Source organism: Carassius auratus, chromosome 40 (genome assembly GCF_003368295.1).
Source record: "Carassius auratus strain Wakin chromosome 40, ASM336829v1, whole genome shotgun sequence".
NCBI classification, from domain to species: Eukaryota; Metazoa; Chordata; class Actinopteri; order Cypriniformes; family Cyprinidae; genus Carassius; species Carassius auratus.
Genome location: NC_039282.1, coordinates 8,020,536 through 8,037,461, shown reverse-complemented (window position 1 = coordinate 8,037,461; position 16,926 = coordinate 8,020,536). Strand labels below are relative to the sequence as shown.

The 16,926-nt window shown below is 37.8% G+C and overlaps 1 protein-coding gene across 12 annotated transcripts in view; it reads right to left on the bottom strand.

Moving 5' to 3' along the window:
- The window catches only part of LOC113058463 (unconventional myosin-XVIIIa-like), an 89,662-nt gene that overhangs the window by 59,284 nt on the left and 13,452 nt on the right, over window positions 1-16,926 (bottom strand). The window contains exons 1-3 of one of the 12 annotated variants that reach the window (XM_026226396.1): window positions 2,711-3,345; window positions 758-1,002; window positions 164-208 (exon numbers count right to left, since the gene is read on the bottom strand). The exons of 10 other annotated variants lie outside the window; for them this stretch is intronic. In XM_026226396.1, the coding sequence (XP_026082181.1) occupies window positions 164-208; window positions 758-796 (84 nt within the window). In that variant the 5' untranslated portion in view covers window positions 797-1,002; window positions 2,711-3,345. Of the gene's footprint in view, window positions 1-163; window positions 209-757; window positions 1,003-2,710; window positions 3,346-16,926 lie in introns of those variants that run through there. One more of the 12 variants, XM_026226397.1, reaches the window with a different exon arrangement.

Here is a 16,926-nt window from a genome sequence, read left to right as displayed (position 1 = left end):
TATTCTGAAAATAATAAATGAAAAAATATCTAAGGACAAATAGTCAGAGTGCTTTTTGATTATCACTTCCACTCATTTTATAAGTGCATCTGTTCTCTGTGAGAGCATTATTAAAGAGCTGTAATACTTCATTTATTAGTATGAAGAATATCTGGGCACTTACATTGTCTTTTGAACTCTTGGGGATTGGCTGGTTGTCTTCTTTGATCTATAAAGGTCCATGTAAAAACGATATTAGCATTTGATTTAGGACAATAAGTATATGCTGAGGCTGTTATGTAGATGCATCCAATGCATTTCATGCAGGACATTTTTAACGACCAAGTTACACAGAAAAATAAAAAAAACTTGAAACCCAACAAAGCACCAGTTTACAGTGCTTGCCATTTCTAATTATACATTTTAAGCAGTAGCATCAGATTAGTGCTGTGTTTAAGCCAGTGGCAGCTTTTCAAAATGTAATCAAAAAAGCTATGGCAGAGAGCTGGCGAACTGCAGTCTTCCATGAAGTTGAAACAAACTGGTCATATTCACACAGTGATTTGTATTTTCCATGTGCCCTTAACACATAGACACACACACACATGCCCTGAACGGAGCTGTTAGCAGCTGTGTGTTCATGAACTGTGCACACAGTTCCCCAGTGCATTGCTACAGATAGATGTAAACGTGAAAGCACTGATGCTTTTCATGCACTCCACCTAGCTGATGTCACACAGTGCAGAATGATGAGAATGGAGAACGGAGCATCACTTTCCTTTTGCTCCCAGAAGGAAAAACGTGATGAGAATGCCATCCTGGCAATGCTGCGGTCATGGGATGGGCCGGGAAAGGGTTTGATGAGGAAGGGAGGGCAGGATGAAAAGATGAGTGGCAAATGGAGGGACCAGCAGACAAGAGGCTGGCACAATGGATGCTGGTCTTCACAGTTATATGATGTGAGGTCACAAACTTCAGGTAAACAAGACCCACTGTGCTGGAAAGAAGAGGAGGCTCTTGGCTCTGTTGAGTAGAAAGAAGTGATTAAACTGTAAGATTTGCTCCAAGTTAAAGATCCTAAAATCAAGCTAAATGTGTTGACATATATTAGATCAAGAGACGTATGACAGACCTATGGGAGGGTCAAAGAGGGCTCATTGTACAGCTGCAGTCGGACTTTTTAAATAGAAATATTCCTATTTATGAAGAAAAAGAAAAGACCAAAAAACTTTGAGTGATGTGATCCTAGTGTCCCTTTTAGGAACAAATAAAAATTCCACTGTTAATTCACATTTTTGTGTATATTTATAAAAGGTACATCATGGTTGAAAATCCACAATCATAAAAAGAATCAACGCACAAATCCTATGGACTATTTATGGTACATTTTTGTTCCTTTTGGAACCTTGAATGCGCGGTCACTTTTATTTACACATGTTTGGGATGACATGAGTAAGAATTAAATTCCTTAAAAAAAAAAATTGACAATTCTGTTAACAGAGCTCTGTAATACTGACAGCATAGACTTTCTATGAGAGTAACCACATGGGCATTAAGCAGCCCACATCACTATATAGCAGCTGTGCAAACAGTAACAATCCAATCACCGTAAATATTTAGCTTGCTGTTGTAAATGCAGAAACCAAAGAATTTACATTCCCTAAAATATTTTTGAAATCTGCCAATAATAATAATAATAGCAAGATTTCAATATGTAAAATCACAGAAATACTGATAATTGCTAAATGTGTAAATTCATCTGCTAGATAATTACTGAAAAACCAAACAAAGCAAATGGCCCTCCTTTTCATCCAGAAGGAAGCAAATCCAACTGGACATACATTTGTAGAATATGACATTAATATTGTTAATAGGATAAAATACATTATTTGTCCAAGGCAAAACAGAACTAACAGAATTGAACACCTTTAATACATGATTATACAGTAGCCAAAATTATGAAGATTAAATGCCATTCAACCAACAGAATTTATTTCCTGAACTGAATTATAGTTCAACTGACAAAATGAAGAAACATATACCGAAAAACAAATCCACGCCAACATAGGCAATTTATCTGAACAAAAGAGACACAAAAAGATACAAACGAACAGCTGAAAGTTTATGGCCACATCAATAAAAGCTGCAGCAGACAGACTGCGAAGCATATGATCTAATCACAGTATACACAAAATAACCTCCTGACTTCATCTATCAAACACTCAACACTCACTGAATAGAAGAAGAGTTCAAAAGCATTTTAAAATAGCCACAAAAGTCCAAAAATGAGGCTCAATTGAAACATTCATCTCAAAAGTAAAATAAGATGCCTGAAATGGCACTACCTTTTTCCACAAGAGCAATCCAACTCAAACAAAAGCTTCTATTGAGCATGATGGCCTTGAGCACTTCACCTCAGAAATGCCAATCCAGTGCACCATTCCAGCCTCAAAATACCATATTACACAGCACAATCCAAACATTACAGTTTGACATTTTTTTTAATTTATTCACCTTTTCAAGCAAAATATGCTGAAACTTGCTGGATTTATCTTTAACACTGGTTGACCCGGTCATTGCTCTCAGTGTGCCATCACACTCAAGCCTAAAAATAGATGACAGAGCTGGCCTGAGTCCAGACTGCAGCAGTGCTCTGAGCCCACACACACCTCCATAAATCTAGATCAACAGCTCCCTCATCCAGAATCATGAGTAATGTCTGCCGCCTTACCTGAGATCCTCTGTGGCAGCTCCAAACAGTTAAGGTCGCTCAGAGTGCAGCCGAGTGCCGACCAAAGCAGCAAGACTCGTGTATGTGTGTGTTTGAGACAGAGACACTCCTGAGAACCCGAAGAACCACGTCACACTAACCGGCAGCCCCAGTTCTCAGAGGTGCAAAGTGATCGGCTATTCCTGACTCTGCTCTGTCAGAGGAGGGAGACAGCTGTCATGGTAGAGGCTAAAAATAAAACCTCAAGTACCACCGCTGCAGCACTCCTGTTTTCTCTCCACCCCCAAAAATGTAGGCCAGGCGATGGACAGATCCACAGTTGCTTCTCCTGCTCAGCTGCTCCAGAGCTAACGTTGGTCCAGTGCAGACGTGCACAAGTGAGGATGCCTGCTGGTTTCAAAGAACGTTACACGCAGGTTGCGCCGAAGCTCTCAAACTCTGAACGACGGTGCAAACTTTGTTGTCGGGGGATATAGAGCGAGCATCGAGGTGATGAGCGCTGGATAAATGTTTTTCCTCTGTGAGATACAGAGGTGTAGGGTGGAAAGGGGAAACAGAGGAGAAAAACAGAAGTGCTGAGAGAGACGGTTGAGGAAATGACGCAAGACCTTGGCACTTCCTTCACAGAGTGAATTCAAAAGCGCAGAGCACACTGGAAATGAAAGCTGGTGTGGCTCACACCTAATGAACACATATATAAGTGCAAGAGCTGAGCACGACTGACTCTAATAAGGAACCACCCTTATGTCACTCCAAACCCCTGTGACTTTCTCTTTTCTGTGAAAACAAACATTTTTAAAGAATATATCCAATTCTTTTACATATAAAGTCAGGGAATGGAAACTAGGGCTGTCAAACTTCAAAATGACCAAAAGTCATCCATGAGATTTGTTACACTATAGACTTTTACATCATTACAAAAATATATTTCAAACGAATTCTGTTTTTTTAGTTTTTATTTTCCCTTAATTCCTGAAAAACGATGCACAATGGATATTAAGCAAAAACTGTTTTGAACACTGATAATAACAAGAAATGTAAATCAGCATATGTTTTCTGAAGGATCATGTGACACTAACCAAGACTGAAGTAATGTCTGCTGAAATTTCAACCTAATCTTGCATACCACAAGGACTTTTGTTGTTTTGTAATATTTTGGAGCTTGACAGCCCCCGTCCCCATTTCAGTATAAATAATATTATAATTACAGGATTTTTATAATTATAGGATTTTAGGATTATTTTCATAATAATCATCTTTTGTGTTCCACAAAATGATGCCATGAAAGTTTAGAATGACATCATGACAGAAATGTTAAATGTTAATTTATTTAGAGTGTGTGCTAAAGTGCACTCGATTAAGCTTTATTAACTCTGTCATTTATTGTTCTGATATTCTTTTCATCTGCATTAGTCAAAGATAAGATAAGATATAAAAAAAAGACCTTTCTTCCTTAAGCAACAGGAAACCACAGTGCACAGCTGAGCTCAGACTGTCCATGGTCTTAGCCAAGAATCACTGCCAAAACTCAATCGGTTCTGCTGCCTCCCAAAAAGCAGAACACACTTTTGAGTGTGTACTAGAGGTGTAGGCAAGCTTCGGGACATGTTGTACAATTGCTCTGTCGCATAGTTACACACACCATCACTGTAAACTGACCGGTCAATCATCTTGTCACAGTTAACATCCTCCACATTTAATCTAATTTAACCTCCTACCGTATAGAAAGTAAAGAAGTAGCAAGCTAATCTGCCGGCCGTGGGTCTTTATGTGGAGAACTCTGCTCATATTTTTTGCATAATTAATTATTTAAAAGTTAATGGCCAAATGGATGTTTATCCAACTAATCAAGTCCTTCCTGTTTGTTTGAAATCTACACGGTATGTGTGTTGGACCGGGGATGGAACAAAACTATGCAGGGCTCCGGCCCTCCAGGAATTGAGTTTGACACCCCGATCTAAACTATGCAGGGCTGTGACCCTCTAGGAACAGAGTTTGACTATGAGGAGAGGAGGGGAAGTGTCTTTTCATGTCTGTAACACCTTAACCTGCCACTAGGAGGCAAAACTTTGTGTTTTACTCCATGTATGCACCAGAGGGCACTGTAGCCCTTCTTTATCAGTGGCCAACACACCGTCAAGGGAGGCTGATTGTATTCACCTCTTTCACTTGTGTTCTTTTCACTCCCACTATCATTTTTCAGATGGGGCAGGTGTCCCGCATACAGAAGTCACCCTGCTGGAGGTGGAGGGGGTGCTAGCGCAGGCTCTGCAGATGGTGCCGGTACAGGCCTGTGACGGCTTGGGGTGTGGCACGAGCGAGGAGACTGTGCTACAGCACGTCCTGAACAGGACACAGTGCACCCACCCCTGCCTGTGTGGATTACAAGACCACTATGGCGGCCGGCATTCATGTCTCTGTGGGAGAACACGATACGCGGGAGCAAGCTGAGCTGACACTGCACTCAGATCTAAGAGACAAAACGGCGTTTGGATTGGTGAGGAATGTGCTCTATGAGGCTGTCAGCTGGGGATAATGAGAAGAGTATGCCACATAGAACAGCCAGGAACAAACCAGAACATTCTCACCTCTGGCCAACACAGCAAACGCTGGACAATGACATGTCAGCGTGCATTCTGATCCCTGTACAACTCGAACCCTTGACTCTATTGCGCATCCTTACCAAACCAGAGATTTCACATTATACAATTAAATGATCCTTATAAAAGTTACTTGGACCACAACTACTGAGACTGTTTTACTGTAAAATGACAAAGTGATCAAATGCATTTCCATTTATCATCAAGGTCTATATTGAAGACTGGAGTAATGGCTGCTAAAAATTCAGCCTTGCCATCACAGGAATAAATAAATTTAAATACAAAATGTTTTTCTTTTTTATTAATAATATTTCACAATATTACTGTTTTACTGTAAAAAAAAAAATAAAGCCTCCATTAGCATAAGAGACAAAACATCTGAAAGTTTAAGCAGTAGCAAGTATATAGTATTTAATAATCGTAATCATTTACATAACAGGCCCGTTTCTGATAACACTGTAAACACTGAAGAGAACCTGGATTGGAATGCAAAACTTTCATTCCTGTAATGCAAAAAGTTTGGACAAATTTGCAGTATTTAAGCAAAAAGACGGACATGTGGAGTTTAGATATTCTGATTACAGTTTACTCATTTCAAGAAACAAGAATTGGTATTAATGTGTACTCAAATTTGTATTTATATTACTAATAAATCTTTTTATCCAAAGTTTAACAAACAATACACGAGTAGCACCAAAAATACCTGAGAAAAGTACTAAGATATAAAAAAAAGTTTGCATGTAAAAGACAGACATTTACATTTAGTCCTTTACCAGACGCTTTTATCCAAGGCAACTTACAAATGAGAAGAAGAGCAGAAGCAATCAGACGAATGAGAGAGAAACAGTATACAAGTGTTGTGACAAGTCTCAGTTAGTCTAGCACAGTACACATAGCTAGGGTTTTTTATAGAATAGAATAGAATAGAATAGAATAGAATAGAATTAGTACGTCAGGAGCTGGCAAAAAAAAATATATATGTCTTTAGACGTTTTTTGAAAATGGCAGAAGACTCAGCTGTTCAAATTGAGATTGGAAGGTTATTCCACCAACTGGGCACAGTCCATGAAAAGGTCAGTGAGAGTGATTTTGTGCCTGTTTGGCACTTTATAACTTATAGTTCATGCTTTATGCTAAATGCTTTGTAACATTATTTGCTAAATAGCTAACAAACATTTCCATTAAGAGCCCTGATGGATTTATATGGCCAAACATTGAAGTCAAAATTAACTGAATTCATTCTCAGGGTTAGAGAGTGATGTCTACAAGTCATGAGAAGTAATTTTACTGTATAACCTCGCATAATGACCAGAGCAATTATAGTGCCACTACTAAAAACCCCAAAAGCAGGTTATGCTCACCACAAACAGCTGCACACAAAATCTCCACCACACACTAAGACAAATTCTCTATATCAGAAATGCAAATCGTCTTCTTGTCTCCAGAAACAGAGATAAATGCATTAATCACAGCCCAGACTATACACAATCCCCTCAACGCAAGAAAAACACATCCACCTGCAAAAACAAATCATGATCATGGATAGACAAGCCCCTAAATAAATGATGTTCAGGCCAGTCCAGAGGGTATGACACTGTTTACAGAGCTCAGCCGAGCTTGTCAACATCATCCTGAGTCATGATTACAGCCAGAAATATCTCTGTAAACCAAGATCAGTAAAACCCTTGTGTGGGCACACAGCAGTGATAGGTTACGGAGTAGGAAAAAAAAGGTAGTCGAAGAAGATAAATGTAGCTAAAAATGATGAATTACATATGAGGAAAAAGTACCTGCCACAGCATCGGTCCACGAAAAGAGAAGATAGACTGCATGTACAGTGGATGAGAGCATCTAAGAGCCAAGTCTAGAGATGGAAAACACACATACTGAAAGAATCAATGCCAACACTGGCCTCATTTTCCCCAATCATTACTGCTAGACATCCTCATTACCAAAAGAGTCCTAGAGGATGTGACCTCAACACTGGATAGCAAGATCTGCTCTGTTCCTGCATTTGCAAACTGAAATCGGATAAGAGGAATTGATTATTTATAGAATAAACTTTAGATGTTAAAATATGTTACAAAAATCTGTTAATGTAAGACCCTAAAAACTGTAGTAATGGCTGATAGAATTCTGCTTTTCCATCACAGGAATAAATTACATTTTAAAATAGTAAACGGTTATATTATTGTAATAATGTACTGTTTTTACACTAATTATGATCAAATAAAAGCAATTTTGATAAGGTTTTTAATAGGCTTTTTGCTCTCAGCACCGCCCCACTAGTCACAGACACTTTTGATTTTGCTGAAGTAGAGCGTGGTTACCAAGCCAACCCCAGAAGCGTACATGGCAAGCCTCTTTATAGCCACAATCAGCATTTGTTTAGCAGCCAGGCTAATTCTATGCGTCTGTGTTATTCTTTGTGCAATCCAGGGAAAATATGGCTGCCTTTACACAACTCAAGGAATTTAGATGTTCCTTCACCCCAGTGCCAGGTCGAAGGTCAGGAATTAATTTAATGTCCATGAGTGCATCAGGGCCCAATCAAAGCATGGGTGGGTTCTGCCTACAGTGGGTTCACTCGAGTACCAAACACTGCATCAAACTGACAGCCCATCGGCTGGAAACATATTGAAATTGTGATATTACATAAACGCCTCTGAACCAGCGGTTCCTCATGAAGCATGCCAGCACATGTGAATTCCAGCTCAAGAGCTCTTGAACACTTGAAAAAGAGTTCTTCTGTTCTAGGAAAGAATCTTCCCAATGTTTTGAATAATAAAGAATTGTTGTATCACAATGTTTATACGGATCATTGTCGAAAGAGCATTTCCACTGGTCTGATGTGCCCTCAGATGAATAAAGACTTTTTGAACAATTTTGGTTGGACTTAATATGTCAGGCTACTAAATTGGCACTGGGTTCAAAATGACAACACTGTTTTTATGAAGCCAGGGACAGTTCCACTCTGAAGCTAAACTACACCACAGTGTGTGCCTGGAGCCCATTGCATTCTGGGACAATTCAGCTGCACTTAGCTGTGGTTACAGTAATAGAGTGAGACATTGCAGAGCTCTACATAGAGGTCTACCAGCTAGAACCACACATATACAGAGATATTATTTGAATAGCAATATTAATAATAATAAGAAGAAGAAGAAGAAGAAGAAGAAGAAGAAATCCATTTTTATTTTCAAAAATAAACAATTTAAATGGCATTATATGCCTGTATTTACAAATAGAGTATATCATAAAATATGATATATTTTATTATAATAATGCCTATATATACACTGTAATAAGAAGAAGAAGAACAAGAAGATATGATATTCACCAATAAAATTAAACTACTATACGCAACTTTTTTTTCATTGTATTTTGATAAAAGCATCTGCTAAATGAATAAATGGAAATGTAAAAACATTTTCATTATATTATATTATATTATATTATATTATATTATATTATATTATATTATATTATATTATATTATATTATATTATATTATATTATATATTATTATACATTTAAGAGGTTTCTTTTCTGAAGGTCTTTGCTTCCATTGTGCACTTTCAGAAGATTGTTTGTATTTCCTGTGCATTTTTGTGTTAGAAGCTTGATTGGAAATTACTCTGAATGTAACAGCATACAAACAAAGAGTGGCTAACCAAAATGTATGGCTCATCTCCATTTCCCTTAACCCAGGAAACGAGCATCCTCTGCACTTATCTGCAAGGACCTTTGGACACACCCTTCTAAACTCATTCATACAGAACAAAGCCACAATTTCCATCATAATTGCATTTCGCCACCACGTGGCCACCAACCGTTTACTTATTTCTGTGAATAGGCTCTGATGAAAAGGATGCCTTTATCAGATGGCTGCCACATTATCATGCAAAGAACACAAAACTCTGTTAAAGAGAAGGAGCCTTGCGTCATCCGTTTTGCATAGCATCTCCAAGCATAGCAGAAGCTCTGCGCTTTTATCCATCAGTAAGATAACACAGTCTCCTTTCTCGCTCAATGACAGCCTTTTATCCACATGTAACCGACTCATGCAGCCACCATCTGGCATTCAGAGTGGTTTCATGCCAGCGTCTACTTAGGCTGAGACGTTGGCACTAAATCTAGGCATAACCGACCACTTCAGGCTTAAGATTCCCTCGATGAAAAGCTGAAAGGAACCACAAAAGCAGTTCTCATCAGTATTTAATCAGCAGCCATCAGAACAGGACTGCAAAAATGTACATGTTTACATGCACAACTAATAACCCCTGTAATGCCATGTAAACACTTTAAATGGTGTTCTTTTATAAAGGTCAAACAACACTTAAAGTTGTCTCTGTATAATAATCTAGCACAGTATACACACACACACACACACACACAACAGCACAAAGCTAAATAAACCTTAAATAAATGTAAGATATAGCAGTAAACTGAGATTGTACTGATCAATGAAATCTTAGAAACAACATCTATTTTTGTTCCAAATTGATCATGGTGGCTCTGTCGTGGATGAAATGCTTGCTGCTGTGCAGTGCCATAAGGCATTCATTGATTGGTCTGGCTTGCTCTGCCAACTATTGTGGTAACCACAATATCCAGCTTTGAGTAAACCTCAAATACCAGCATGATCCCTGAGCCCTTGGTTCAAGCTACTGTTGCCAAACAAGCACTAAGGAACTTTATTTGTTTTTTTGAATCTGTTTGCTCTGTATTCCTCCATGTGAAGTTGCCCTTAAGTGACCTTTGGGGGCTATTAAGGGTTTTGCTTGTTAATCATTCCAGGTTACGTTACAGTGGCATGCCTGCATCATAAACAGGAAAAACACCTGCTGGTTTCTCAATCCTAGATGACAAGCACCTCTGCCAGAACGTAAGAACTTCCTGCCCAAGGAGCCAGTCACAGCATGCTAAACGTCCTTCTTACGCCATCAGCATAAACACATCCACTCCCACCTCCTAGATTACAAGTAAAGGAGCATGAAAGGGAAAATGGCAACAAAAATAAATAAATAAAACTGGTGAAAATATAATTAAATGTAATTTATTTCATCCACTCTCAGCTCCTGGGCTCGAGTTAAAGGAGGATGAAAAATATTTTTAAATAAAAAATAAATAAATAGTGAAAATGTAATAAAAACTAATAAATAAATAAAAACTTGTCAAAATAATGTAATAAAACCTAATTATAAAAATTCTATAAATTTAATTTTGATCATTCAAATAAAATAATAATTTAAATAAAAACCACATTTTCGACTTAAAAAGCTTATATTTGAAACAATGTATTAAAATTTAAAAATATTGCATAATATTGAAAGCTCTTATCATTGTCAGCTACATGTTTGTTTTTATTCAAACTTAAAAAGTAAACTTAAACAAGATTTTAATTATTCTAATTTGTTATATTAAGCAAACAGTTTAGTATCTAATAGTGTTTGTCTGTCAAAAAAGGGATTTGAAAAGTGATCATTCAATTTTAAAGATTACATCAAGAATGGCACAAACAACTGTATGAATGCTGTACAAGCACAAAAACATCATGCAAGCAGCACAAGGACAAATGTTTGCGTTTTGACAAGCCCTTTCATTATTGTGCCGTGTCAGGTATCAGCTGGCGGAGAGGCGCTCTAAGCACACAAAAGTCCTTCATTAAAGATGACCGCCCCATACTCATAACATGGTGGCAGTGTTGCTGGGCGTCAACAAAGACTGAAGTGCTCCTAGACCATTTACAAGAAGAACTTAATTACACACAATCCAATAACTCTATAACTTTCTATAAGTCCCATTGTTTTCCACCTTGTTCCTCGTAATGCAGCACGCATGCTCTGACTAGCTCTTTCATTATTCAGTTTTCCTGTAGCAGGTCTTTTTAAATCATTTAAATTGGTGAAGATGAAAATATATTATGGACAGAATGAGAATGTGAAGGACCCTGAAGTGCACCCTGAAACCTTGTAACCCACTTCAACCAGACCACCAAGGCTTCAAATGCACTGCCAGACAACCTCCCTATAATGACACAACCCAGCCCCGACACTCACATGGAGAACGGCAGGCAGATGAGGAAGTGGACACGGCTGGGTTTGAGCTGGTAACCCCGTCCTCCTTGCGGAGGCAGGCGACTCACATTGTGGGAAATTGTTAGCGTGTGTGAAGGTGCTTTTTTCCTGTACCTGGAGTGCACTCATTCACCTCAAAACTCAGGTATCACCACTCCAACAGAGCATCTTAATTTTTTCAACAATATTTAAGGAATTTAGCCATTTTGGAATTTAAGATGAGTTGTTACTAGTGATGCACCAGGTTTTTTTTTTTTTTTTTTTTACTGAAACACCAGAACCAATAAGTTATAACAGTTTAATAATAATAGTAATAATGTTTAATTTTATATATATATATATATATATATATATATATATATATATATATATATATATATATATATATATACACACACACACACACACAAACACACACACACACACACACACACACACACACACACACACACACGTGCTGGTCATATAATTAGAATATCATCAAAAAGTTGATTTATTTCACTAATTCCATTCAAAAAGTGAAACTAGTATTATATACATTCAGACTGATATATTTCAAATCTTTATTTCACCATGATTGTGTAACCTACAGAACTAGACTGATAGACCACTTAAAGGCCTTTACAGGTGTTTTGAGTTAATTAGTTGATTAGAGTGTGGCACCAGGTGTCTTTAATATTGAACCTTTTCACAATATTCTAATTTTCTGAGATACTGAATTTGGGATCAAAATTAAAAGAAATAAAGATTTGAAATATATCAGTCTTAGAATTAGTGAAATAAATCAACTTTTTGGTGATATTTTAATTATATGACCAGCACCTGTGTATGTGTGTATATATATATATGTATATATATATGTATATATATATATATATATATATATATATATACATACACACATTCAATGTGTCTGTATAGGTGAGTGTGTGCTTTATATAGTTTTTATTCATTGTTTCTATTCTAATATTTAAAAAACTAAACAGTTAAACAGGTTGTTATAAAAAGTTGTCATGACAAAATTATTTAAACATACATTAACAAAGACAAAAGGTTAAGTAAAAATAAAATAAATCTATAATACAGCACATATATTTATTGAAATGATCCTCTCTAGAGTTTTTTTTTTAGCTAACTATCTAGTTTATTGACAATGAATGGCTTTTCTGAGCTAAATGTCACATGACATTGTTAATGTTTACAAGCTGTTTTACAGATGTTTTTCTATGGTGGAAACACTGACTGAGTGATATATGAGTCATGCAAAATTTCAGCTCTAACGTCAATTCATGTTTATTTGGTGTTATAACTAGCTTATCCATGTTTTACGTGCAAAGTAGACACTGAAATGGTCCAAACCTACCAGAAATGCTAATTAGATGACACTGGTTTGGCAAATTATTTTAGTCATTCGGCCGACAATTTGGTCAAATACAAAAATAAACTATAAACCATTGTATAGAAATCATGAAAATTGCATATATACTGAATACATAAATAAATATAAAAATAGAATCTTACATAATAAAATAAAAAATAAAAATTACATTATACTGGCTCATCGGATAAATAAAATAGAACACTTTAAATTAAAATATAAAAAATTAAATGAAATGAAAGCACCTTATTGCATAGTTTCTGGTTCAGGCTTGAGCCGGCCTCACTGTAAAGTCAGTGTGTTGAGCCTATACTTTCATAATAAACACTTACTCAGCAGTAATCGGGGTCTATAAATGCTGAAATGAGGATTTCCTGACTCGGAATCACTCTCACAGTCAGTGGAACATCTGGAAGATAATCCAAATAAAGCTCATTTCGGTAATGCACTGCTTACGATGGCTTATCTCTGTGGGGAGGGCCTTCCTCGATTACAGACAACTGTGATGATAAAGACCTCCGTTACTGGGGTAGACTGGTGGAGAATGGTGTTAGAGAGTTGTTAAGACTCACATTCCTCCCTCCCTCGGATGGACACTCTAATAAAAGGCCTTTTTGAGGCCTCTTCACAGTCCCATGATCAATGGTAACAAAGCGATGTAGTGAGCAGCATTCATAATAAGCCATTGAAGTCAGCACAGGATATCACCGACACACAGTGCGTTTAATTTTAACCAACACAGCCAAGCATATAAGTCTTGGAACAACATCCAGAGAGAAACAATAAACCATGAGCCATCAGGAATCATTGGTATTTCAGGCCAGACCGCAACCACTCTGGACTGCATGGAAAAGAATAAACCCGGGGCAATGAGCATTCCTTTCCCTATGCACTCTTCAAATTGCTTCTATTTCCAGGGGGTTATAAATTACAATTTATAAGACCGAGCGTTGGTTGACAATTCATGAGGCTTTCTACAACAAATTAAGTCATGATTGAATGGGGCTTGATTCAGATCCTGTGTATATTGTCATTAATACTCAATTCGTGGCCAAATGAAAGTGCATGTATGGTGTGCTGCTGGATAAACCCCCTGAGAGTCTTTACAGATATAGATTGCTGTGAGAAACCACAGCTTTAGATGCTGAGGAGGCTATGATCTGGGCAGCCTCAACTAAATCCAGCCTGCAGCTGAGGTGATACATGAGAGGCTGTGGGATGTGAAGTGGAAGGGAAAAAGAGGGGAATTCTCCTTGTAGAGTCGTACAGAGAGGCCTTTCTCCTGGCTGGGGTCACAGCCAATCACAGTCGTTTCATCAAGGCACTGTGCTGAGTCGGCTTGACCATGCAGCACATGCAAAATGCTAATGTGTATAAAGTGGGCTTTCAATGGAGCTCTCTGTTGCGTTTTATTTTTGGCATTACCAGCAGACAGACCAAACCAAATGCTGAAGTAGGACTGTGGGTGGGGAAAAAAGCAAGTCTTCCTCTGGAGACTTCCTGTCTAATTATGTATGTATGGACGGATGGATGGATGTACGGATGGGTGGATGTGTGGATGTACGGATGGATCTATGGATGAATGGATGAAAGGATAGATGTACGTATGGATGGATGGATGGATGGATGCATGCATGCATGTTTGAATGCATGGATTTACGGATGTACAGATGTATGGATAGATGGATGTATGTATGGAGGGATGTATGGACGGACGGAAATATGCATGTATGTATGTTTGTATGTATGTGTGGATGGACAGACGGATGTATGTATGTATGTATGTATGTATGTATGTATGTATGTACGGACGTATGTACGGACGGACAGATGGATATCACAACTCTAATGAGCTCTGAGCCTGGGTCAAACTGATCATCTCGTTCGCCCCATTCTGATCAATCCTCTTCCTCTGGAGACTTCCAGTCTTATTATGACTATGGTGAGTGAAAAACCAGGTGCCATAGACATTGAGTGCATTATTTTACATGCATCTACAAGGAAAGTGAGTCCCAAAACTGTCTACAAAAAATTATAAATTGGTGGATGAAGTACGTTCTTATATTTAGAAGAAACATGTAACATGTAAAGCACCCAGTCTCCTATTGTCTATAATCAAATGGGTTGTTACATCTGCCATGGCAGGGCTGTACTGAATCAATGCTGGACAATTATAACTGGTAGAAAAAAAAAACTGATGTTATGTAGTCTGTAGTTGTTAAAACTAAATTCCACTGAATTGAACATTCCCATAGAGTGGCCTGAAGTGTAAAGATGAAATATGCCGTTCTGGCCCCTCCTCTTTCAATCTGACACTGCTTTCTCCAGAGACCCAGTCGGGACGTGTCATGTTTGTTCCAAAGCAAATTCCAAAAATACCAAGAATGGAACTTTAAGGAGGAGGAAACAAATCCAAGCCAATCACAGAAACAAGCAACAAATACAGTTCACTTCCTGATCCCCTTAAAGGGACAGTTCATCCAAAAATAAAATAATTGACTCATAACACTCATGCAATCAATAGCAAACAACTGTGCACTGCTAATAAAGGTCTTTTACCCCCAAATAGCAATAAGCTAGTAGAGGTTTACAACTTTTCAAAAACACAAAAAACAAGTGGTTTTAAGAGAGAAAAATAATACTAGGGGTGTGCCGGTTTCAGAATTGGTAATGACGGTTATGACATGAGTCAAATGTGACGGTTCATAACATAACCATGGGGGGGGGGGGGTAATTAAATAGTCAATTGGTTGTTCTTCGTGTCAGTGCATGCTCTGATCGGTAAAGGGGCAGAGATTTCAGACCTCCATTTATTAAGGAGATCTGTCACAAAACTCATCATCGGGGCCAACGTTTTTTGAGCAAATTTCAAAGCCGCACCCGCCCGCCATCCGCTGATTGTTTTGCGGTCTATGGCAATGCAATGCTTTGCTGATGCGAGCCGCAAAAAAAAATCCATTGCCATTTGCCCATTAGCTCCGCCCACTACCGGAGAAACTGGTATGTCTTCTGCTTGTTCGAAAATGAATATGAATAATTCTAAATGAACTCCATTATTTTGACATTAGAAGACAACAAAGAATAGTTTATATATAGCGTGTTAAGACTCTCTCTCTCTCTCTCTCTCTTTGCATGTGTGAGAAACAGGGCTATCAGTAAAGTGACGGTGAGTCATGCGCCTTCACAAAGAGTTTACAGAGCATCAAAAAAATACAGGTTCGCTGTGCGTCCATTGAGATGAGCTGATAAGTTCAGATCGCTTGATGGAGAGAGAACTCTGAAGCTCAGATGCTGAAATTAATGCAAGCGTCATACGCTTCAGTCTATGTAGTAAACAAACCTGCACGTCTCTGCCATTCATTAATTCACACAGAGACACACAGAACACGGATTTATATTTTAAACAACTTTTGCAGCGTAACATTTACAGATACTGGTCCATATGGAGATTTGATTTGATTATTTTATGAAATGCTTTGCTGATGCGAGCCGCAAAAAAGCCATTGTCTGTTCTAGAAAGGATGCAGCAAAGATATTTAATGCTAATGTATGAGGCATAGGCCTACGCTGAGTTTCATTACGATGAGATGCGCTCTAGCTCACAGTGCAGTGCAAGTGAACGCGGCGCGCTGGTGCTTCCATGTCACGGTTTATCATTGTCTGCTTTATTTGCTTTTTATTTATTAAAATACATGCAATTGGTTGATGAAACATTTATTAAAATTAAGATAAAATTTGTAATAAAAAATTCGTTTTTAAGAAAGGTCTTCTACAAAGCAAAATTTAATGAAGTGGTAAATATCATGTCTGACGATTAACAAAACTTCATTAAGTGGTAAAAACCATGTCTCCCGATATATTGCGCATCTTATGATCCTATCTAAAAAATGAAAATATTTTTTTTTTTAATTTGTACAAAATATTTTAATGACACGGTTTTGGCGGTTATAGAGTTCTAATGACGGTGTTCAACTATAACCGCCGGTCTCACGGTTATATACTAACCGTCACACCCCTAAATAATACAGAGAAAAGCCTTTGTGAAACAATGGGGAAGGACTACTGTAGCACGTCATCTTATTCACATAGGAAGAATGGCCCTTTAAATCAGTTTAAAGCAAATGGCATGACAGTCACAGTACGTAAAAACGATCTCTG